The sequence below is a fragment of the Pristiophorus japonicus genome, chromosome 5, assembly GCF_044704955.1.
Source record: "Pristiophorus japonicus isolate sPriJap1 chromosome 5, sPriJap1.hap1, whole genome shotgun sequence".
Lineage (NCBI taxonomy): Eukaryota > Metazoa > Chordata > Chondrichthyes > Pristiophoridae > Pristiophorus > Pristiophorus japonicus.
Window position 1 is genome coordinate 145557413 of NC_091981.1, and position 24766 is coordinate 145582178.

The 24766-nt window shown below is 47.7% G+C and overlaps 1 protein-coding gene across 3 annotated transcripts in view; it reads left to right on the forward strand.

Annotated features, from left to right (window-relative positions):
* Nucleotides 1-24766, forward strand: part of dgkb (diacylglycerol kinase, beta) — a 1139682-nt gene that overhangs the window by 216468 nt on the left and 898448 nt on the right. For all 3 annotated transcript variants that reach the window (XM_070881012.1, XM_070881013.1, XM_070881014.1), the window contains exon 6: nt 637-756. In XM_070881012.1, the coding sequence (XP_070737113.1) occupies nt 637-756 (120 nt within the window). The remainder of the gene's footprint in view (nt 1-636; nt 757-24766) is intronic.

Here is a 24766-nt window from a genome sequence, read left to right on the forward strand (position 1 = left end):
GGATTCAGATTTTTTACATTTTAGCTTTCCACACAACCCCAACCCACCCTTTTGTTTGGGGTTAAAATACCTCCCAGAGAGTCACTGACAGTCCTGGGCCACAGTGTGAGGAAGAAGGAAAAAAAAACAATTTCTGCAAAAATGGCTGTAGATTTTAATATAACTAATGGGAAAATATCATTACTCACCTGCACACCCAATGATGTCACCAGAAGCCTCTATCTGGAATTTCTTTTAAAGAGACACATCCTTTAAATTTGTTGGTCAAAGCTTAAGCATGTTAGTCAAAATTCATATATTGGACAAATTATTCTGAACTGCTGCAATTCAATTCCGTGCATATTTCTATCATATAGCCACAATGCTGATGCAGATATCAAGATCCCCATCACTTCAGATAGGCAAACATTTGTTGTATCGAGATTAAGCAGAGGCGTGTAACTGTGTGTATATATAGCCATAAATGGGAAATGCTTCCAGTCAGATTTCAGCTAAATTATATTATTTTTCAACATCTGAATTGTGGCCAAGCTCACATTTAAACTGTGGATTCCCTACTCACCACAACATAAATGTAGCTGTACACAAGTTGAGCTGATGGTGTTTTTGAAGTCTGTGATTCTCCTTTTCTAATAGATTCTCCAGGAGATGATGGAGGAGATAGATTATGACCATGATGGTACAGTGTCCCTGGAAGAATGGATTCAGGGAGGAATGACAACAATTCCACTCCTTGTTCTCTTGGGTTTGGAAACGGTGAGTTTCAAATCAGCACTGGTGATTCTTTAGTCCTGAGGTCAGAGAGAGAGTCCCGCACCGGCCGGCCCGCTGACTTCACGGGCCGAGGTAGGACTTAAGTTTTATTTTTTATTCATTATTAATGGTTGTGCCTTGTTTCGTGAGGAGAGTTTTGATGGGGGGGGTGGGGGGTAGAGTTTTGATGGAGGAGGAAATTTTGATGGGGGGGGGCAGTTTTGATGGGGGGGGGGAGAATTTTGATGGGGGGGGCGGAGTTTTGATGGGGGTGGTAGTTTTGATGGGGTGGTGGGGTGGTGATAACTGTGTAGCCAGTAATTTTAATGAGCTTACTCAAGACTTTCCTTAACTTTGTTGATGAAAATACTTGCTTACATAAGAACAAAAGAATTACGAGCAGGAGGTACTTCTCTTTTTCATTTGGATATTTAAAAAAAATTATGTACATATGTTTTGTCTCTTTACTTCTTTTATTTTTGTAGTTTAAGCTTCCATGAATGCTTCTGTTGTATAGTAAATTAACTTTGCGAAGTTTGTCATATGATGTTCTGTATAGCTGTTTGATCCTATTCATATTCTTTAGTCAAGTCATTAAGTACCTATCTGCACTGATTTCTTAACTCTCTGCAAGGGTTTTCTGTGCGGCCACAAGTTGCCACATACGCTGGCCTAAGTTAGTTTGGAGCAACTATTAGCTTTGCAAAGTGGCTTAAATGACCAAAACGGGCGTCGGTGGCTGGTAACGCCCCCTTTTGAACAAAACCAAACTAAACTAAAAAAATCCTAACTAACTCACTGGCGCTAATTGAATGTGCAAAATGGGGATTTTTAAGATACGCCAGAAAAATCAAGTTGCTCCAAAAAAAGGGAGCAACTCCTGGCCAAATTTGGGCACTTTGTACCTTCCTCCAGCTGTACAGTGAGCCCCCGCCCCTCATCCAAAAGTCTCTGCTGATCCGACACTGGCCTCTTGGACAATGCACCCTCACTTCACCCCACCATTGGTGATTATGTTTTCAGCTTCCTAGGCACGATGCTCTTGAATGCCATCCCTAAACCCCTCTATCACCCTCTCTTCTTTTAGCATCATGTTTAAACGCATCTCTTTGTCACCTCTCCGAATATCTCATATTTTGGCTTGGATACATTTTTGTCTAATTATGCCTCTGTGAAGCACTTCAAGATGTTTTGTATGTTAAAGTTGTTAATCAATTTCATCGGTAGTTTGGAGGATTAGGGAGCCACACAAACAGAACAGGAAGCTGGCAGTCAGCTCTGCACATCGATAGAATGAATGAACCCCAAAAATCTGGGAGTTCACTAAGCATTTTAAACTTCTGACATTTCAATCTACTAATCTGTGTACAAATTTGAATTAGAATCAAGGGGTTCAATTTTCCCCAATCCTTTGCGCCGTTCTTTTGCCGCACGCTGTTTTTTTTTAGCGAATTTATGGGTTCCCTCTACGATCTGTGCTGGCGTAACTTAGTTACGATTTTTCTCGGCCAGTTTTTTTGACATCATGTCTGCGCCGGTTTTTACAATTTTTCGCAGTTTTGCCAACATTTTTTCCTCATATGTCGCCGTTTCTGGCCACTCCCGAAAAACCTTCTGGACGCTTAAGAAAACCAGCGCACATTGAGAAATCGGTGGTGAAATTGTTTTTAATCAAAAATTTTGGTGGGAGTCGAGAACACTGTAAAAATTAATAATAACGTTCAACTTTTTTTATCTGTCAACGTAGTAAATGGAAGTTTGTTGGATTTAAGAAGTTTTCTCTTTTTTTACTCACTCACACGCCACCACCAAACGTTTTGAAGCAGGGCTGGAGGAGCGTAGCTTTGGCTGGCAGAATTGGCCCCGTGCCCAGAAACAGGGGCTTGGGGCTCGGCTAGAAAGCAAGCCATTGGGAGAAGTCGCAAGACCTTGGGTGTGGTGCATCCATAGAGACCTTGCAGAGAGAGAGAACCATGATCCTGTCCTGCCTGCTTTCCGGCCATTTTGAGCTTCTTTCAAAGGTTAACTTTAAGTATGGGGATAATACTGACAATGTCATACCTTGCGCAAGCCTTCTGCATCATGGTGCTATGTAGGAGACAATTGATTTGAGGTCATTGCATCAGGAACATCAGAGCCCTTACGGTGCTGGGCAGGTGGCCTTACCCACCTTGGGTACATCAAGACAGGTGTTCGTACCTCCACCTGAGTGATGCAGACTGTTAAGTATGAATGTAAACCTCACCAATATGTAAGACTGCCACCAGAGGGCACACTTGTGGGAGACCTAAGGGTCACCTGTGCACCTTGGGCAAGCAGGTATAAAAAGTAATCGACCATGCTGCTGTTATGTGGGGAAGGTGGCTCAACCGTGGCTAACAAGGGAATTAAGGATGGTGTTAAATCCAAGGAAAGGCATATAAATTGGCCAGAAAAAGCAGCAAACCTGAGGACTGGGAGAAATTTAGAATTCAGCAGAGGAGGACGAAGGGTTTAATTAAGAGGGGGAAAATAGAGCATGAGAGGAAGCTTGCTGGGAACATAAAAACTGATTGCAAAAGCTTCTATAGATATGTGAAGAGAAAAAGATTAATGAAGACAAACGTAGGTCCCTTGCAATCAGAATCAGGTGAATTTATAATGGGGAACAAAGAAATGGCAGACCAATTGAACAAATACTTTTGTTCTGTCTTCAAGAAGGAAGACATAAATAACCTTCCAGAAATACTAGGGGACCGAGGGTCGAGTGAGAAGGAGGAACTGAAGGAAATCCTTATTAGGCGGGAAATTGTGTTAGGGAAATTGATGGAATTGAAGGCCGATAAATCCCCAGGGCTTGATAGTCTACATCCCAGAGTACTTAAGGAAGTGGCCCTAGAAATAATGGATGCATTGGTGATCATTTTCCAACAATCTATCAACTCTGGATCAGTTCCTATGGACTGGAGGGTAGCTAATGTAACACTAGCTTTTTAAAAAGGAGGGAGAGAGAAAGTGGGTAATTATAGACCGGTTAGCCTGACATCGGTAGTGGGGAAAATGTTGGAATCAATTATTAAAGATGAAATAGCAGCGCATTTGGAAAGTAGTGACAGGATCGGTCCAAGTCAGCATGGATTTATGAAAGGGAAATCATGCTTGACAAATCTTCTAAAATTTTTTGAGGATGTAACTAGTAGAGTGGACAAGGGAGAACCAGTGGATGTGGTGTATTTGGACTTTCAAAAGGCTTTTGACAAGGTCCCACACAAGAGATTGGTGTGCAAAATTAAAGCACATGTTATTGGGGGTAATGTATTGACATGGATAGAGAACTGGTTGGCAGACAGGAAGCAGAGAGTCGGGATAAACGGGTCTTTTTCAGAAAGGCAGGCAGTGACTCGTGGGGTGCCACAGGGCTCAGTGCTGGGACCCCAGCTCTTTACAATATACATCAATGATTTTGATGAAGGAATTGAGTGTAATATCTCCAAGTTTGCAGATGACACTAAGCTGGGCGGCGGTGTGAGCTGTGAGAAGGATGCTAAGAGGCTGCAGGGTGACTTGGACAGGTTAGGTGAGTGGGAAAATGCATGGCAGATGCAGTATAATGTGGATAAATGTGAGGTTATCCACTTCGGTGGCAAAAACACAAAGGCAGAATATTTTCTGAATGGCGGCAGATTAGGAAAAGGGAAGGTGCAATGAGACCTGGGTGTCATGGTACATCAGTCATTGAAAGTTGGCATGCAGGTACAGCAGGCGGTGAAGAAGGCAAATGGTATGTTGGCCTTCATAGCTAAGGGACTTGAGTATAGGAGCAGGGAGGTCTTACCGCAGTTCTGCAGTGAGGCCTCACCTGAAATATTGTGTTCAGTTTTGGTCTCCTAATCTGAGGAAGGATGTTCTTGCTATTGAGGGAGTGCAGCGAGGGTTCACCAGACTGATTCCCGGGATGGTAGGACTGACATATGAGGAGAGACTTGATTGTCTGGGCTTGTATTCACTGGAGTTTAGAAGGATGAGAGGGCTCTCATAGAAACATAAACATTTCTGATGGGACTGGACAGGTAAGATGCAGGAAGAACATTCCTGATGTTGGGGAAGTCCAGAACCAGGGGACACAGTCTATGGATAAGGGGTAAGCCATTTAGGACTGAGATGAGGAGAAACAACTTCACTCAGAGAGTTGTTAACCTGTGGAATTCTCTACCGCAGAGAGTTGTTGATGCCAGTTCATTGGATATATCCAAGAGGGAGTTAGATATGGCCCTCACGGCTAAAGGGATCAAGGGGTATGGAGAGGAAAGTAGCAAAGGGGTCCTGAGGTGAATGATCAGCCATGATCTTATTGAATGGCAGTCCAGGCTCGAAGGGAAGAATGGCCTACTCCTGCACCTATTTTCTCTGTTTCTATGTTTCTATGTTTCTATGTAAACCTGTAAATACCATGACTAACCACCAGAGGACTTATCCCTTGGAGTCCCAAGGGATCCCACAATCCCTTCAAGCACCTGTATATAAGGAGGCCTCACAGGCTGGAGAGGCACTCTGAGACCTGTAATAAAGGACTACGGTCACACCTTCTTTTGAGCTTGCAATATCTAGTCTGACTCTTCATTCAAGACATAACAACTGGCGACAAAATACACATGACAAACTCCACTGCAACGATGCAGAGAACCATGGGCATCCTGGAGAAATTTTCAGAGGGAGATAATTGGGAAACCTTCGTGGAACGACTCGACCAATATTTCGTAGCCAATGGAAGTAGAAGTGAACGCTGCCAAACGAAGGGCGATCGTCCTCACCATTTGAGGGGCACCAACTCATGAAAAATCTGCTCGCTCCAGCGAAACCCACAGACAAGTCATACGATAAGCTGTGCACACTGGTCCGGGAGCATTTAAACCCAAAGGAAAGCGTTCTGATGGTGAGATATCGGTTCTACACGTACAAGAGGTCTGAAGGCCAGGAAGTGGCGAGCTACGTCGCCGAGCTAAGGAGCCTTGCAGGACATTGCGAATTTGAAGGACACTTGGAGCACATGCTCAGGGACTTCTTTGTATTTGGCATTGGCCATGAAGTAATACTTTGCAAACTTTTGACTGTAGAGACCCCAACCATGAGTAAAGCCATAGCAATAGCCCAGGCGTTTATCGCCACCAGTGACAATACCAAACAAATTTCTCAGCACGCGAGTGCTGCTGCAAGTACTGTGAACAAAGTAATGTTGTTTTCGAATCAAAATGTACAGGGCAGCACTTACATGTCTGCAGCTTCACGTCAGCGAATGACAGAGTCTACCATCAAGGGTGGTGAATGCAAGGCCATTAACACCTTGTTGGCGCTGCGGGGGTGATCATCGTTTCCATTCATGCCGCTTCAAAGGATACGTATGTCCAACATATGTGCAGGCGAGCTGCAAACCCTGCTAATCCTGCAAACCACCACGTTGCAGAGGAGGACAGATACACGGTGGATCACGATGAACCAGAGCCTCAGACCGAGGAGGCAGAATGCACTCATTTACCACAAAGTGTCCCCCGATAATGCTAAAGATTAAATTAAATGGACTCCCGGTGTCCATGGAGTTGGACACGGGCGCAAGCGAGTCCATAATGAGCAAAAAAACTTTCGATAAATTGTGGTGCAGCAAGGCCTCAAGGTCAGTCCTGACTCCCATTCATACTAAACGGAGAACGTACACAAAGGAACTGATTCCCATAATCGGCAGTGCTACCGTAAAGATCTATGATGGAGCGGTGCACGAGTTACCACTCTAAGTGGTACCGGGCAATGGCCCCATGCTGTTCGGCAGGAGCTGGCTGGGAAAGATATACTGGAACTGGGACGATGTCTGAGTGCTTTCGTCCGTCGACGACACCTCGTGCCCAGGTCCTAAACAAGTTCCCCTCACTGTTCGAATCAGGCATCGGGAAGTTCCAAGGAGCAAAAGTGCAGATCCATTTGATTCCGGGGGTGCGACCCATCCATCACAAGGTGAGAGCGGTACCTTACATGATGAGAGAGAGGGTGGAGATCGAACTGGACAGGCTGCAATGAGAAGGCATCATTTTGCCGATTGAATTCAATGAGTGGGCCGGTCCGATTGTTCCAGTCCTCAAGGGAGACGGCACCGTCAGAATCTGTGGTGATTATAAAGTAACTTTCAATCATTTCTCATTGCAGGATCAATACCCGCTACCGAAGGCAGATGACCTATTTGCGACGCTGGCGGGAGGGAAAACGTTCACGAAGCTGGACTTGACCTCGGCCTACATGACACAGGAGCTGGAGGAATCATCAAAAGGCCTCACCTGCATTAACATGCACAAAGGTCTCTTCATTTACAACAGATGCCCATTGGGATCCGACCGGCCACGGCGATATGCCAGAGGAACATGGAAAGCTTGCTGAAGTCGGTCCCGCGCACCGTGGTCTTCCAGGACGACATCTTGGTTACAGGTCGGGACACAGTCAAGCACCTGCAGAACCTGGAGGAGGTTCTTTGTCGGCTTAATCGTGTGGGGCTTAGGCTAAAACGCTCGAAGTGTGTTTTCCTGGCACCTGAAGTGGAGTTCCTGGGGAGAAGAATCATGGCGGACGGCATCAGGCCCACCAATTCGAAGACGGAATCAATCAAGAACGCACCGAGACCACAGAACGTGATGGAGCTGCGGTCGTTTCTAGGACTCCTGAACTATTTTGGTAACTTCTTACTGGGTCTTAGCACATTGTTAGAATCCCTGCACTCTTTACTGCATAAAGGAGATGAATAGATATGGGTTAAAAGCCAAGAAAATGCCTTTGAGAAAGCTAGGAAGCTGTTATGTTCAAACAAATTACTTGTGTTGTACGATCCATGTAAACGTTTGGTACTAGTATGTGATGCGTCGTCGTACGGGGTCGGTTGTGTATTCCAACAAGCTAATGAATTTGGGAAATTGCAACCGGTTGCTTATGCATCCAGAAGTCTGTCTAAGACCGAGAGGGCCTACAGTATGATCGAAAAAGAAAATGCATCAATATCTGTTCAGGCTCAAATTTGAATTGGAAACCGACCAAAAGCCCTCTTTTCTGAAAGCAAGGGGATAAATACGAGTGCATTGGCCCGCATCCAGAGATGGGCACTCACATTGTCCGCATACAACTACGCCATCCGCCACAGGCCAGGCAAAGAAAACTGTGCCGATGCTCTCAGTAAGCTGCCATTGCCCACCACGGGTGGAGTTGGCACAGCCTGCAGATTTAGTCATGGTAATGGAAGCATTCGAGAGTGAGTGAATCACCTGTTACCGCCCGACAGATTAGAACCTGGATGAGCCAGGACCCGCTATTGTCCTTAGTAAAAAAAACTGTGTGCTTTACGGGAGTTGGTCTGGTGTCCCTTTCGAGATGCAGGAGGAAATAAAGCCATACCAGCAGCGTAAAGATGAAATGATTATACAGGCAGACTGCCTCCTATGGGGTAATCGGGTACTGGTGCCAAAAAAGGGCAGGGACACTTTCATCAGTGATCTCCACAGTACCCACCCAGGCATCGTAATGATGAAAGCGATAGCCAGGTCCCACGTGTGGTGGCCCTGTATCGATGCAGACTTAGAGTCCTGCTTGCACAAATGTAATACATGTTCACAGTTAAGTAATGCACCCAGGGAGGCACCATTAAGTTTATGGTCCTAGCCCTCCAAACCGTGGTCCAGGGTCCATGTCGACTATGCAGGCCCATTCTTGGGAAAAATGTTCTTAGTGGTTGTAGATGCGTACTCCAAATGGATTGAATACGTGATAATGTCGGCAAGCACGTCCGCCTCCACCATTGAAAGTCTACGGGCCATGTTTGCCATGCACAGCCTGCCTGATGTCCTTGTGAGTGACAATGGGCCTTGCTTTACCAGTGCCGAGTTCAAGGAGTTCAAGACCCGTAATGGGACCAAACATGTCACATCTGGCCCGTTTAACCCAGCGTCCAACGGTCAGGCATAACAAGCAATTCAAACAATCAAGCAGAGCTTGAAAAGGGTAACTGAAGGCTCACTGCAAACTCGATTATCCTGAGTCCTGCTTAGTTACCGCACAAGACCCCACTCGCTCACTGGGGTCCCTCCCGCTGAATTGCTGATGAAAAGGGCACTTAAGACAAGGCTCTCGTTAATACATCCTGGCCTACAAGAACAAGTAGAGAGCAGGCTGCTTCAACAGAATACATATCATGACCGCGCAAATGTGTCACGCGAAATTGAGATAAATTATCCTGTATTTGTGTTGAACTCTGGACAAGATCCCAAGTGGTTTCCTGGCACTGTTTTGGCCAAAGAGGAGAGTAGGGTGTTTGTGGTCAAACTCTCAAATGGACTCACCTGCAGGAAACACTTGGACCAAACCGAACTTAAATTTACGGACTATCCAGTTCAACCCACAATAGACTCCACCTTTTTCGACCCTTCAACACACAGACAAGTGACAACCAGCGGTTGACCACGAAGCAGAACCCATCACCCGCAGCAACCCAGCAGGACTCACCATCTCCAGTAGCCCAGCAAGGCCAGCAGCGCAGCAGCCCAGTGAGGGCCCAACAAATGACTCACCAAAACCAGCATTTGCACCGAGACGATCAACCAGGGAAAGGAAGGCCCCAGATCGACTCACATTGTAAATAGTTACACTATTGACTTTCGGCGGGGGGCGGGGTGGGGGGGGGTGGTGGGAGTGTTGTTATGTATGTAAACCTGTAAATACCATGTCTAACCACCAGAGGGATTATCTCCTGGAGTCCCAAGGGATCCCACAATCCCTTGGGAGCCCCTGAATATAAGGAGGCCTCACTGACTGGAGAGGCACTCTGAGATATGTAATAAAGGACTACGGTCACACCTTACTTTGAGCTTGTAGTATCTAGTCTGACTCTTTACTCAAGACACAACAGCTGCTTCCTCACTCTGTAGTCACATTAAAGAGACCAAGGTCACAACAGTTTGAGCTTACAATACAGTTTTGTGGAGTTATTCAGACATAACAATTTGCAACGAGTAATGGATCACGAACTTTCACGCGGTAATGGCTGCCGTTGGCATTCTTGAGAAATTTGTTGAGGGTGATGATTGGGAAGCCGTCATTGAGTGTCTTGACCAGTACTTCGTGGCCAATGAACTGGACAAGGGTGATACGGCGGTCAAGCGCAGGGTGATTCTCCTCACCATATGTGGGTCTTCGATATATGGCCTCCTCAAAAATCTGCTGGCACTAGGCAAACCAACGGACAAGACTTACACAGAGCTGTGCCTGCTGGTTCGGGAACACCTCAAGCTGAAGGAGAGCATCTTAATGGCCAGGTATCGCTTTTATATGCACCATTGCTCCGAGAGCCAGAATGTGGCGAGCTTTATCGCCGACCTAAGACGTCTTGCGGGACAGTGCAAATTTGCTGGATCTTTGGGGGAAATGTTGCAGGACTTTTTCATAATTGGAATCGGCCATGAGGTCAGTCTTTGCAAACTGCTGCCTGCTGAATCCCTAGATCGGAGCAAGGCCATCACGATAGCCCAGGCTTTCATATCCACAAGCGACAACACGAAACAGATATCTTCACAGAATCGAAGCTCACTGACAAGTACTGTGCATAAAATAATGCTTTCAGCAGGCAGAACTGTACATGGCAGGGCCTACACGACTGCAGAGGCCAGACCTAGGCCTAGAATGACTCAGAGTCCGCCGTGGGGCGTGAATGCATATCCATTAGCACCAGGTTGGCGCTGCGGGGCAGTCATAGAGCCCATCAATGTCGATTCAAGTACTATGTGTGCAAGGGCTGTGGAACAATGGGGCACCTCCAGCGAATGTGCAGACGATCTGTGACTCACCATGTGGCAGAGTCAGGAGAGGACGACCGATCCAGCGAAGATCATGCTGAACGAGCAGGAGAGGCAACTGAACCTGAGGATGAAGAGGAAGTATATGGGATACACACCTTCACCACCAAAAGCCCTCCGATAATGTTAAAAGTTAAACTCAACGGCACTCCAGTCTCCATGGAACTAGACACGGGGGCGAGTCAATTAATAATGAGCCAGAAGGCATTCGAGAGGCTGTGGAGCACAACGACCCAAGCTGATCCCAATTCAGGCAAAGCTGTGCACCTACACCAAGGAACTGATACCAGTTATTGCTAGTACAGACATAAGAGTATCCCATGAGAGAGTGGTGCACGATTTACCACTGGATTGTTTCAGGTGATGGGCCAACGCTGCTTAGTAGAAGGTGGATGGGGAAGATACGATGGAACTGGGAAGACCGGCGAACGACGTCTCCTTTGCTCAAAGGCTGAGCAAGCCCCAATCTTCAGCTGAACCAGGCATCGAAGTGCAGATCCATTTGCAGATCCATTTGCAGATCCATTTGCAGATCTTTACCTCCTCATGGTTGTGATGAGCGGCACAGGCCACTCATCACAACCACGAGGAGGTAAAGATCAACCGAGCAGCGGTACAGGCGCGGTACCCACCACCCAAAGCCGATGACCTCTTTGCGACGATGCAAGAAGCTCCAGGTCGACCAAGCAGAGTGGGACTCCGGCCGAAATGATCCGAATGCGTCTTCCCGACACCAGAGGCAAAATCCCTGGGGAGGAAGATCACGGCAGTCGGCATCATAGATGCGGACGAGAGTGTGTCCAGACCACGGGACGAAAGTGCGTCCAGACCACGGGACAAGAAAGCGTCCAGACCACGGGATGATGCCGCAATGAAACAGAGGCATATGTTGCCCAGCAAGGAAGACGACTGGGCTTGGGGCAAAGGTAAAGGGGCGGCCGCTGAGAAGGCCAGGAACCCATCACGTTCCAATAAGTTGTTTGCACTGTGTAACCCATGTGAGCGCTCTTTCGCGGCCAATGATGCATTATCACATGTGGTCGGGCATGTTGTACAGCAAGCCAAGGCAGCGGGCGGACCCCAGCCAGTTGTACATGTATCCAATAAGTTAATCAGGCAGTGGCCTGCATTCACCGGACAAAAGAGACGTACCAAAGAGTGTCCCAATATTTGCTCGAGTCAGACAAGCTGCCAATCTCACAGTTTTTGGAGAGCAGAGGCACTATTATCAATGCTTTGTTTCGAATATGTCTAACACTGTCTGTGCACTGTAACATGATCCGCCACAGGCCAGGCACTGAGAATGGCGCTGATGTCCTCAGTTGGCTATCGTTGCCCACCACCGGGGTGGAAACGGCGCAGCCCGCAGACCTGCTTGTTGTTATGGAAGTGCTAGAGAGTGAGGGGTCAACCGTAATGACTCCCTAAGTTAGGACCTGGACCAGCCAGGATCTCATGTTACCACCTGCTAACGGCGAACCGCTAGACGGGATGTTGCAGCTTATCCGTCGCAAAGACGAAATGCTCATCCCATCAGATTGGCCCCAATGGGGCAACCCTGCAACATTGCAAAGAAAGGCAGGGAGGTTACACACAGTCAGTGGTCCGGGGCCTCCATACCATGGTCCAGGATCCGAGGGGACCATGCGGCCTTCCACCACTACTGAAAGTCTCAAGATCATATCGGCCATCCTTGGTTTAGAGTCCTTAACTCTAGAACATAATCACACGAGGCATATACTGCAGACAAGGTCACTCATGACCTGCACCTTTATTCCCTGGACCAAGGAGTGCTGAGCCTGCGTGGAACCTCCCTTTAAGTACCTGGCTGACCAGGTAAGGAGTGTCTCCCACAAGTTCACCCCCTGTGGTCAAGGTGTGTATTTCACAGTTGCATACAGTGTACAGTGTTGTTACATATTGGTTACGGTTATGTGAAGGTTACAAACATGACACTTGGCTTGCCAGACCTTAGGGTCAGCAACAAAGTCCAGAGCGGGCAGCCCAAATCATAAAGCCAAGCACCACATGCATCACGGTAGACTCCCTACAGACCCAGCTATCCCAGGTGCTACGCAGTCACCAGACAGAATCACTCAGAACCGAGCCTTCTGTATGCTATCAGCAGAGAATGTACCATGATCGCACGGCTCCTCCACCCAACATCAGAATAAATGATGTAGAGCATGTTCATGGCCCCAGATGGGCTGCTAGCACTGTATTAGCCAAAGAGGGGAATGGAGTGTTTGTGATGAAAATGGAGTGTTGTGAAACCATGCAATGGGCAAACGCAGAAAGCATTTGGACCAGACCAAACTGCGAACTACAGATAACCAGGAACCTCTGTGAAAGGACCTGGCCCCCAGTGACCCACCAACACAATCGACCTTGCTGTCAACCACGAGGATGAACCCACCATGCCTGTCAGTCTGATCAGACCAGCCGCGCAGCCATGCAGCAATGATCCGACCACTACCTCTGACATTCCCTCCCTCATGACCACTATTCCCTCACTGATGGTCCCGGACATCGTTCCTATTTCTCGTATCATTGCTATTACGTCTCCCAACAACCCTGCTACCTCATCACTCACCCCACTGATGGGGTCCAGGAGTGATTGGGTCAAGTCAATGCTCTCCACAGTCAATGACATCATCTGAACCATAGCTGTTAGATCCTGCACCTCAGGAGAGTGCAGTCGAGGTTTGCCTCGCTGCTCCCCACCACTGGGAGCCACAGCCTGGGACGGTGGGGCCCTGGGTGTACCTCACTGCACCACACCACTGGGAGCCACAGCCTGGGACAGTGGGGCCCTGGGTGTACCTCACTGCACCACACCACTGGGAGCCACAGCCTGGGACGGTGGGGCCCTGGGTGTACCTCACTGCACCACACCACTGGGAGCCACAGCCTGGGACGGTGGGGCCCTGGGTGTACCTCACTGCACCACACCACTGGGACCCACAACCTCACAAGGTGGTTATCCATGGAATGTCCCACCTGCACTCAAACCGCTAGTTACGGAAGGGGCTGTCACCGCAATGAGTGGCACCTCCTCCAAATCAGTAAAACAGAAGGAGCTTCATCCAGCTCCATCCCCTCCCCCTCCCCCTCACCTCCATGTTCTTGGTGTGGAGGGTTGGATTCGAAGATGTTCTCCGCTTCAAGCTCATCTGCATCTGAATCTTCTTTGCATCATCAGGGTTGGTCCCAGTTCTGCAAAATATAACAGAACAGTCAAATGGTTAGCAGCAGAGGAGGGGGCAGGAGTAGGCTCACACATCGCAGGCCAGGCAGCAGGTTGATTTGAAGGACCACGATGAATTTGCAGGACTTACCCTCTCCCTCGAATGTGAGCCCAACTTGTGCAGTGCTGATTGCTTTTCTCCAGGCAGGACCCATCAAAGCAGTGACCCTGTCTTCCAAGGGTGTCAGTGGGTGCAGATGTGCCGGGCCTCCTCCTATTCGAGTTCTTTCCCTTTTATTGTGTGCCACCTTTGCAAAGATGAAAACCTAACTTTTTAGAGAGGGTGCCATTCTGCTGGGTGGGGTATACAGATGATCACATTTACAATTGCAATTCCAGTGAATAAATGAAAATATTATTTACATTAACTATTTGACCAAAGTCCTGCCACTTCTTTTTACACTGGCCTCCAGATCTCGTGGTGGTCACCATTGCACAATAATCTTAGAAACATAGAAACATAGAAAATAGGTGCAGGAGTAGGCCATTCGGCCCTTCTAGCCTGCACCGCCATTCAATGAGTTCATGGCTGAACATTCAACTTCAGTACCCCATTCCTGCTTTCTCGCCATACCCCTTGATCCCCCTAGTAGTAAGGACCTCATCTAACTCCTTTTTGAATATATTTAGTGAATTGGCCTCAACAACTTTCTGTGGTAGAGAATTCCACAGGTTCACCACTCTCTGGGTGAAGAAGTTCCTCCGCATCTCGGTCCTAAATGGCTTACCCCTTATCCTTAGACTGTGACCTCTGGTTCTGGACTTCCCCAACAATGGGAACATTCTTCCTGCATCTAACCTGTCTAACCCCGTCAGAATTTTAAATGTTTCTATGAGGTCCCCTCTCATTCTTCTGAACTCCAGTGAATACAAGCCCAGTTGATCCAGTCTTTCTTGATAGGTCAGTCCCGCCATCCCGGGAATCAGTCTGGTGAACCTTCGCTGCACTCCCTCAATAGCAAGAATGTCCTTCCTCAGGTTAGGAGACCAAAACTGTACACAATACTCCAGGTGTGGCCTCACCAATGCCCTGTACAACTGTAACAACACCTCCCTGCCCCTGTACTCAAATCCCCTTGCTATGAAGGCCAACATGCCATTTGCTTTCTTAACCGCCTGCTGCACCTGCATGCCAACCTTCAATGACTGATGTACCATGACACCCAGGTCTCTTTGCACCTCCCCTTTTCCTAATCTGTCACCATTCAGATAATAGTCTGTCTCTCTGTTTTTACCACCAAAGTGGATAACCTCACATTTATCCACATTATACTTCATCTGCCATGCATTTGCCCACTCACCTAACCTATCCAAGTCGCTCTGCAGCCTCACAGCATCCTCCTCGCAGTTCACACTGCCACCCAACTTAGTGTCATCCGCAAATTTGGAGATACTACATTTAATCCCCTCATCTAAATCATTAATGTACAGTGTAAACAGCTGGGGCCCCAGCACAGAACCTTGCGGTACCCCACTAGTCACTGCCTGCCATTCTGAAAAGTACCCATTTACTCCTACTCTTTGCTTCCTGTCTGACAACCAGTTCTCAATCCATGTCAGTACACTACCCCCAATCCCATGTGCTCTAACTTTGCACATCAATCTCTTGTGTGGGACCTTGTCGAACGCCTTCTGAAAGTCCAAATATACCACATCAACGAGTTCTCCCTTATCCACTCTACTGGAAACATCCTCAAAAAATTCCAGAAGATTTGTCAAGCATGATTTCCCTTTCACAAATCCATGCTGACTTGGACCTATCATGTCACCTCTTTCCAAATGCACTGCTATGACATCCTTAATAATTGATTCCATCATTTTACCCACTACCGATGTCAGGCTGACCAGTCTATAATTCCCTGTTTTCTCTCTCCCTCCTTTTTTAAAAAGTGGGGTTACATTGGCTACCCTCCACTCCATAGGAACTGATCCAGAGTCAATGGAATGTTGGAAAATGACTGTCAACGCATCCACTATTTCCAAGGCCACCTCCTTAAGTACTCTGGGATGCAGTCCATCAGGCCCTGGGGATTTATCGGCCTTCAATCCCATCAATTTCCCCAACACAATTTCCCGGCTAATAAGGATTTCCCTCAGTTCCTCCTCCTTACTAGACCCCCCGACCCCTTTTATAACCGGAAGGTTGTTCGTGTCCTCCTTCGTGAATACCGAACCAAAGTACTTGTTCAATTGGTCCGCCATTTCTTTGTTCCCCGTTATGACTTCCCCTGATTCTGACTGCAGGGGACCTATGTTTGTCTTCACTAACCTTTTTCTCTTTACATATCTATAGAAACTTTTGCAATCCGGCTTAATGTTCCCTGCAAGCTTCTTCTCATACTCCATTTTCCCTGCCCTAATCAAACCCTTTGTCCTCCTCTGCTGAGTTCTAAATTTCTCCCAGTCCCCAGGTTCACTGCTATTTCTGGCCAATTTGTATGCCACTTCCTTGGCTTTAATACTATCCCTGATTTCCCTTGATAGCCACGATTGAGCCACCTTCCCTTTTTTATTTCTATGCCAGACAGGAATGTACAATTGTTGTAGTTCATCCATGCGGTCTCTAAATGTCTGCCATTGCCCATCCACAGTCAACCCCTTAAGTATCAGTATCATTCGCCAATCCATCCCAGCCAATTCACGCCTCATACCTTCAAAGTTAGCCTTCTTTAAGTTCTGGACCATGGTCTCTGAATTAACTGTTTCATTCTCCATCCCAATGCAGAATTCCACCATATTATGGTCACTCTTCCCCAAGGGGCCTCGCACAACGAGATTGCTAATTAATCCTCTCTCATTACATAACACCCAGTCTAAGATGGCCTCCCCCCTAGTTGGTTCCTCGACATATTGGTCTAAAAAACCATCCCTTATGCACTCCAGAAAATCCCCCTCCACCGTATTGCTTCCAGTTTGGTTAGCCCAATCTATGTGCATATTAAAGTCACCCATTATAACTGCTGCACCTTTATTGCACGCACCCCTAATTTCCTGTTTGATGCCCTCCCCAACATCACTACTACTGTTTGGAGGTCTGTACACAACTCCCACTAACGTTTTTTGCCCTTTGGTGTTCTGCAGCTCTACCCATATAGATTCCACATCATCCAAGCTAATGTCCTTCCTAACTATTGCCTTAATCTCCTCCTTAACCAGCAATGCTACCCCACCTCCTTTTCCTTTTATTCTATCCTTCCTGAATGTTGAATACCCCTGGATGTTGAGTTCCCAGCCCTGCTCATCCTGGAGCCACGTCTCCGTAATCCCAATCACATCATATTTGTTAACATCTATTTGCACAGTTAATTCATCCACCTTATTGCGGATACTCCTTGCATTAAGACACAAAGCCTTTAGGCTTGTTTTTTTAACACCCTCTGTCCTTTTAGAATTTTGCTGTACAATGGCCCTTTTTGTTCTTTGCCTTGGGTTTCTCTGCCCTCCACTTTTCCTCATCTCCTTTCTGTCTTTTGTTTTTGCCTCCTTTTTGTTTCCCTCTATCTCCCTGCATTGGTTCCCATCCCCCTGCCATATTAGTTTAACTCCTCCCCAACAGCACTAGCAAACACTCCCCCGAGGACATTGGTTCCGATTCTGCCCAGGTGCAGACCGTCCGGATTGTCCTGGTCCCACCTCCCCCAGAACCGGTTCCAATGCCCCAGGAATTTGAATCCCTCCCTGCTACACCATTGCTCAAGCCACGTATTCATCTGAGCTATCCTGCGATTCCTACTCTGACTAGCACGTGGTACTGGTAGCAATCCCGAGATTACTACTTTTGAGGTCCTACTTTTTAATTTAGCTCCTAGCTCCTTAAATTCATTTCGTAGGAACTCATCCCTTTTTTTACCTATGTCATTGGTACCAACGTGCACCACGACAACTGGCTGTTCTCCCTCCCTTTTTAGAATGTCCTGCACCCGCTCCGAGACATCCTTGACCCTTGCACCAGGGAGGCAACATACCATCCTGGAGTCTCGGTTGCGGCCGCAGAAACGCCTATCTATTCCCCTTACAATTGAATCCCCTATCACTATCGCTCGCCCACTCTTTTTCCTGCCCTCCTGTGCAACAGAGCCAGCCATGGTGCCATGAACTTGGCTGCTGCTGCCCGCTCCTGATGAGTCATCCCCCTCAACAGCACTCAAAGCAGTGTATCTGTTTTGCAGTGGGTTGACCACAGGGGACCCCTGCACTACCTTCCTTGCACTACTCTTCCTGCTGGTCTTCCATTCCCTCGCTGGCTGTGGACCCTTCTCCTGCGGTAAGACCAACTCGCTACACGTGATACTCACGTCATTCTCAGCATCGTGGATGCTCCAGAGTGAATCCACCTTCAGCTCCAACTCCGCAACGCGGACCGTCAGTAGCCGGAGGTGGACACACTTCCCGCACATGTAGTCGTCAGGGACACTGGTGTTGTCCCCGTGTTCCCACATGGTACAGGAGGAGCATATCACGTGACCGAGCTGTCCTGCCATGACTTAACCCTTAGATACACTTAAATTGCCGACAACAATGTTAAAAGTTACTGACTAATAAAGAAAAAGAAAAACTACTCACCAATCAGCAGCCAATCACTTACCACGTTGGCTGTGACGTCACCTTTTGATTTCTTTCTACTTCTTTTTTGACTTCTCTCAGCTGGAGCTGCACCGGTACGCCTCTCTCGACGCTCCCCGGACTGCTGAGCCTTTTATAGGCCGCTGCCTCTCTCGACTCCCGCCTCTCTCGACGCTCCCCGGACTGCTGAGCCTTTTATAGGCCGCTGCCTCTCTCAACTCCCGCCTCTCTCGACGCTCCCCGGACTGCTGAGCCTTTTATAGGCCGCTGCCTCTCTCGACGCTCCCCGGACTGCTGAGCCTTTTATAGGCCGCTGCCTCTCTCAACTCCCGCCTCTCTCGACGCTCCCCGGACTGCTGAGCCTTTTATAGGCCGCTGCCTCTCTCGACTCCCGCCTCTCTCGACGCTCCCCGGACTGCTGAGCCTTTTATAGGCCGCTGCCTCTCTCGACGCTCCCCGGACTGCTGAGCCTTTTATAGGCCGCTGCCTCTCTCGACTCCCGCCTCTCTCGACGCTCCCCGGACTGCTGAGCCTTTTATAGGCCGCTGCCTCTCTCGATTCCCGCCTCTCTCGACGCTCCCCGGACTGCTGAGCCTTTTATAGGCCGCTGCCTCTCTCGACTCCCGCCTCTCTCGACGCTCCCCGGACTGCTGAGCCTTTTATAGGCCGCTGCCTCTCTCGACTCCCGCCTCTTCTGCGACTTGGTTCCAGCGTTTCTTCATTTCTTTGAGTGGAACTTTTATGTGACCTCTGCTGGTGTCCAGCTCCTGCCATCTGTTCTCAATCACAGTAACTAGTGCCTCCACTTCTTCCTGTAAGAAATTCTTGGTCCTTGCACCGCGTTGCATCTTGTATTGCTGCAGCTGTGATTTTTCCAATCCTCTCACACAGCACTCATTCTCACTCACACAACTGGCTCTTTAAAAATATCCAATTGCCAACTCGGAGTTGCACTGCGCATGCGCGTCCATTGCAACGACGTCAGAAACGTAACTTTTTTTTCCCGTACATGCGCAGAAGGTGCGGCATCATTTTTTCGGCGCGGAGAGCAGGCTCCACCCCACCGAGACGACTGGACACACTGCACGCCGCCAAATTCGAATTATAGATCGGGGAAACTTTGGCAAATTATTTCCGGCGCATTTCTGGTCTAGAAAAATGGGAGTAACTCTGGCAATATGCCAGAAAACGGGCTTGGGCAAAATTGAGCCCTATATATCCCTATATTTGTGTCACTGTTTTTCTTAAAATTAGCAAAATAAAATCAGATACCTGGAGTTAAAAATTGTAATTTCATTTTGGGGATGGGTTCAGTTTATAATTCTATTCTGCTTGGGGCCAAAAGTGCCAGTTTCGATAAGGCCTGTGACCACCGAAAACAGTGGCCATGGTGCTGTGCAGAATGGTCGCTGACTCTCTGTGGAGGGGCTGTCATTTTAGCAATTGCCTTTCCTCAGGAGAGGAGCGGTGCTCGGGACAGCTCTGCCTGTTTTCCCGCCGTGGCGTGCACACCTTACCGTCTGAGGGGAACCTCTTCGCGAAATTGCCCTTGTATAATTGCCCCGTGGGAGCAGCCCCGCCACCAGCACCGACTACTTTTGCCCTCTGTGTGAAATGGAGGCACGGCCGCCCTTAAGGGGAAGATCCATTGCCGTGGCCGCCATGTTGTTTTTTTTTGTCAGCCGACAACCAGGTCGGCCTGACAATGATGCCCCCAGGTTCGGCCGGGCTACCAACAGGCAGCCTGGCACCCCCTCTTGGGTTCCGGGCTGCTGGCCCAGCCGAAACCCTCCCTGGTGGCCCAGTGGACCTAATCACAATGAATGCAGAGTTCGCAGTGGCCCTCCCTTTTAACGAGGGAGAGACGTTGTGACATGCCAGCGTGATGACATCATCAGCATGGCGCTGATGACTGATAGCTGCAGACACTCCGTCCCGTCCCAACTTCCGCCCCGCTAGTGACAGCCACTGCGCTCCGCCTCCACTTCCGCTCCCGCGATGATTGACCCGCCCCGCTGGAAAAAAAATCCCGAGGAACTGAATTTCAATGCATCCATTGTGCTGGCCAGAACACTTCAAAAACCATTTCTGGCGGAGGGCAATTTCTACCTCTATATGTTTTGCTTCTATGATTTATAATGTCTTTTATATTTCCATAATAAGATTACAGACTTGCAATTACCCCAGAATCCATTATTCTTTATATAAAGCTCGGTATAAAGAATTTTGTAATTATTTTTTTATTATTATTATAGTCACATATTAAACGTTCTGCTCAATGTTAAATATTCATTTTGATTTATACTACGTCTAAATTGAAATAAAATTTTAAAAGTGATTGATATAAAACAACAACATGGGCCAGAATTTTCAGTGGGTATGATGATACCCTCTCAGAGTATGCCATCATACCGATTTTGAAGTGGCCTGCAAGCGGATGCCCTAAATCCTGAACTTGCAATCTGTCAAGTTGTAACTTGGCAGATGACCCGCACCGCGGGGGAAATCCTCATTGCTGGTGCAGAGTTGAACTAATTACCCACCAAATGCCCAGCAATTACGTACAAAAATGTTCTGGCTGATGCAAATAGTCTGTCTGCTTCAGCGTAAGGGGATACATCAAAAGATCCAAAGCATCGTTTGTCATTTTTAACATTATTTAGCTCACATAAAAGTGAAATTGGAACATTACAACAGTTGGAAACACCTGAGCACCGTTTGAATAATTTAGCCATGAGCTTCGTAGAATTGAAAAACGCTTTTTTTATTGGTTTGCTTTAGTAACTGCAGATTTAGGGCCGAAATTGTCCCTATTTGCCCAGGGGCAGGCGGCGGGAGCACCTCGGGCGAAATTGGGGTGATTTTCCGGTGGCGCCGTGCCCCGCACTTAGCCGCTGTGCAACAGGCAATGATGTCATCACCGTGTGCGCCGACCCATTTGCACCCCACGGGGGAAATTGCCTCGTGGGCGGGAGGCTGGCGTGGGCCAATGTCAGCGCCAGCTTCGCGTGGGGTTGATATCTGCCCGGGACACCCCTTAAAGGATAGACTGTGTGCACCCCGGGCTGCCATTTTATTTTGTTGGCTGACTCTTGGGTAGGCCCGACAATGGCACCCCTCGCCTCGACTGGCCCACCATCATGCAGCGGCCACCAAAGGATCTGCAGAGTGCGAAGCGGTCCTCCTCTTTAACTGAATGGGAGGGGTGATGTAGCGCGTCAGCAGTATTATGCTGACCTCAGATACCCCGAGATCGCCCCTCCTGAGACAGTGGTCTGCCTCATTTGAGGGGCGCAAAACCCAATTGCACTCCGGGTCCGGAAGGTTACTGCCCTCAAACGGGACGCGAGGCAATTTTGGCCCCTTAATCTCTATATTATTGAAATCCTGATGTTGAAGACTGGTGCTGTAATTTTGCCAGGTTTTTTGTATGAGGCAATGTGAGTGCCACTGTTCCTCATGTGGTTTTTTGACGGACTGAATTCAACTAAATCCAAAATTGAGAATTAAATGTTAAACCTAACTATATATTTATGTCATATTTCCTGACATTAAGGGGCTGCCCCCCCCCCCCCGCTCTTTTAGGTCGTGCTGACGCGCTCAGTGTGGCACGGATGACACTGCCCACCTTCCACCCCGCTTCCGACTTGCTTCTGTCCCGCAGTCGCCCGAAACACCGCCCCGACTGAAACTTAAACAAAAAGCGGGCAAAATCCCTCTCTGCTCCATCCCAAGGATTGGGGGCGGGGAATAATAATTTATTTCGATAGGTGCGCTCTGTTTGGGGCGGAGGGCAATTTTGGCTCCTAAAGTTTTTAAAATCACCATATGGTGCTGTTGTTATTGACCATGCCCATTCTGTGAGTCAGATGCCAGTCTGCACTCTCCTTTCTCCGATGAGTCTGATGCAATGGTTCCCACATATCTGCCAATACTGCAAGAGGAAACTCGGTGCTTACACTGATTGGAGCACCAGGCCCACGTGATTCCAGGTATGTTTCTGCACACGCTGCCCTTGAGTATGCAGCATCAAACAGCAAGTTCATGAAGGACGGTCCCAATTAGGTAAGTGCGCATTCTATTCAGCCAACGCCGTACTCCATCGATACGGCACCGTCCACAAAATCCAGACCATGCATGTGTTTAAATGAAATATCCAAATCAAAATCAAGGGTCCTGAGAATAACTAGGCCATTTGCTGCCTGTACTTCATTTCTCTATCAGTGGACTTAATTTGTATTCCTCCTTGCCTTAAGACTACCTGGAACAAGTAATATTTATGTTTCCTTGTTGTGATGAAAGCGATTAATTGATTACCTCCACTGCCTCCTCACATAGAATGGTATTTTACTTCCTGATTCTGAATACAAGCATGACCGCTTTAACTAACTCCCTGGAGAGGATATTTTCTCCCATTTCTGATGAAGGGAATAGTTACTTTAGCCAGCTACCTGGAGAGCAAACATTCCCTCCCAATCTTGGAAATAGTATTATTTAAAGGGAACTATTTCTGTAGAGCAAACACATTCAGTGTAAAATATTTCTTCCCATTTTAAATTTGTCAAGCCATTCAGAATATGCGGAAAAGTTTGGCAATCCGGGAAATATATGTTGTAACAAGGTTCCAGGAGGCGATATTAAGAACATTTGTGATGTCCAGAGTGACAGCTACCACTCTTTCAGTATATACCTCGAGTATCAGCCAAACTCAACACTTTTACAGAATTTCCAAGACTTAATTTGGACTTTTTTGCCTCTTCTACCATCAGGCATTAGCATCTATGCCCAGGACCAATGAGTTATACTGAAGGACTCCACCAGATTTGTCCAGCAAATAGATTTACACCATGTTTATTACAAATGGAGTTTGATGTTCAAGCTTTGAGGAAACCTAGTATTTCTCCCATCATGTTCTCCCCTCCTCCACATGTACTGTTATCCTCCAGTACCTCGGCATTGAAACAAATTATAACTGGCTGGCTGTGGTCAGCTGACTCATGCATCTGTATGGTTTAGCTAATCACTGCCATAAGCAGCTCAGCCATCTGACACTTGTTATTATGGGACAAATTAGTCTTCACAGATGAAGTGTTTACAAATATGTGGCGCTGTCATATGAAAGAGACTAACTGTGGGATTGAAGGAGGTCACCTAGCACATTTGGTTAAAAAGCAAAAGTGACGAATCATTTGAAAGGTCTTCAAATAAGTACTCAGACAGATGGAGGAACAGATGGACAACAGCAGAACACTCCCCTACCCTTGTCTTCCTGCATGTTCAGAAGGTTATGAATTTGGTTCTTGCACAGCAACTAAATATTTGTGTCTCTCCAGAGTAAAGTTTCCTCTGTAAATAGGAATTCTTCATAAATTGGGATGTGACAGAACATAAACACATAAGAAAACATCAGGATGCACTTCACAGCTAAAATGTGCATGTCATCAGCTGAATTTCTTAAGGAAAAATGTTCATTTATACAACATCAAGATGTCCCAAAACACTTTATAATCAATTGGTTACTTTTGAATGTAGTTACCATTGTTATATAGGCAAACACAGTAGCCAATTTGGACACAACAATGTTCTACAAACAGTAACTGATGACTAGTTAATCTGCTCTTGGCTCTGTTAGTTGAAGGATGACTGTTTGGCCAAGACACTGGTAGAATTCCCTGTTGTTTTTAATAGTACCTTTAACATCCACGAGAGCAGTCAGGCAGGGCTTCGGTGTAACATCTCACCTGTAAGACAGCATCTCCCTCAGTACTGAATTAAATTGTCATCCTAGTTCATAGTGGAGCTTGAACACATGGGGTGAGTGAAATTAAGGTACTTTGCGCCTCCCATTAGCGCCTACGGTGGATGCTAATGGGGCGCAAAAGAGTTTTCGATAGGGCACTGCCGAGAATAGCACCTCCCGTTAAATTGGACGGGAGCTTTGCAGTGGTGCTAACAGGTAGTGCCCCGCTTGGCTGCGCCTGGTGATGATCACATTGCTGTGCGCAGCGCCCCATTACCGACCCGGAAGCTAAATTCAGTCGAGACTCCTGTGTTGCTGCTCGGTGCTGACAACGGCAGCTGGAGCACAGCTTGGTGGCTTGCTTTGACACCGTAAGATCTCCGGTGGATTGTGGTGGACACAGCGGCAATGGCAGCAGTCAGACCACACGTGGCTTGCAGCTGAGACTGCAAGAGAGCAGCCTGAGCTTCGATGCCACCAATCATTGTCTGCATTATAGCACTAAGCTTGTGCTGCAATGGAAGCTGCCACAACACCCATGACATGCATCATGAGATCTGGATCCGCACAGTCTCTGTGGGAGTCCACTATCGTCTGCAGACTGGAAATGAT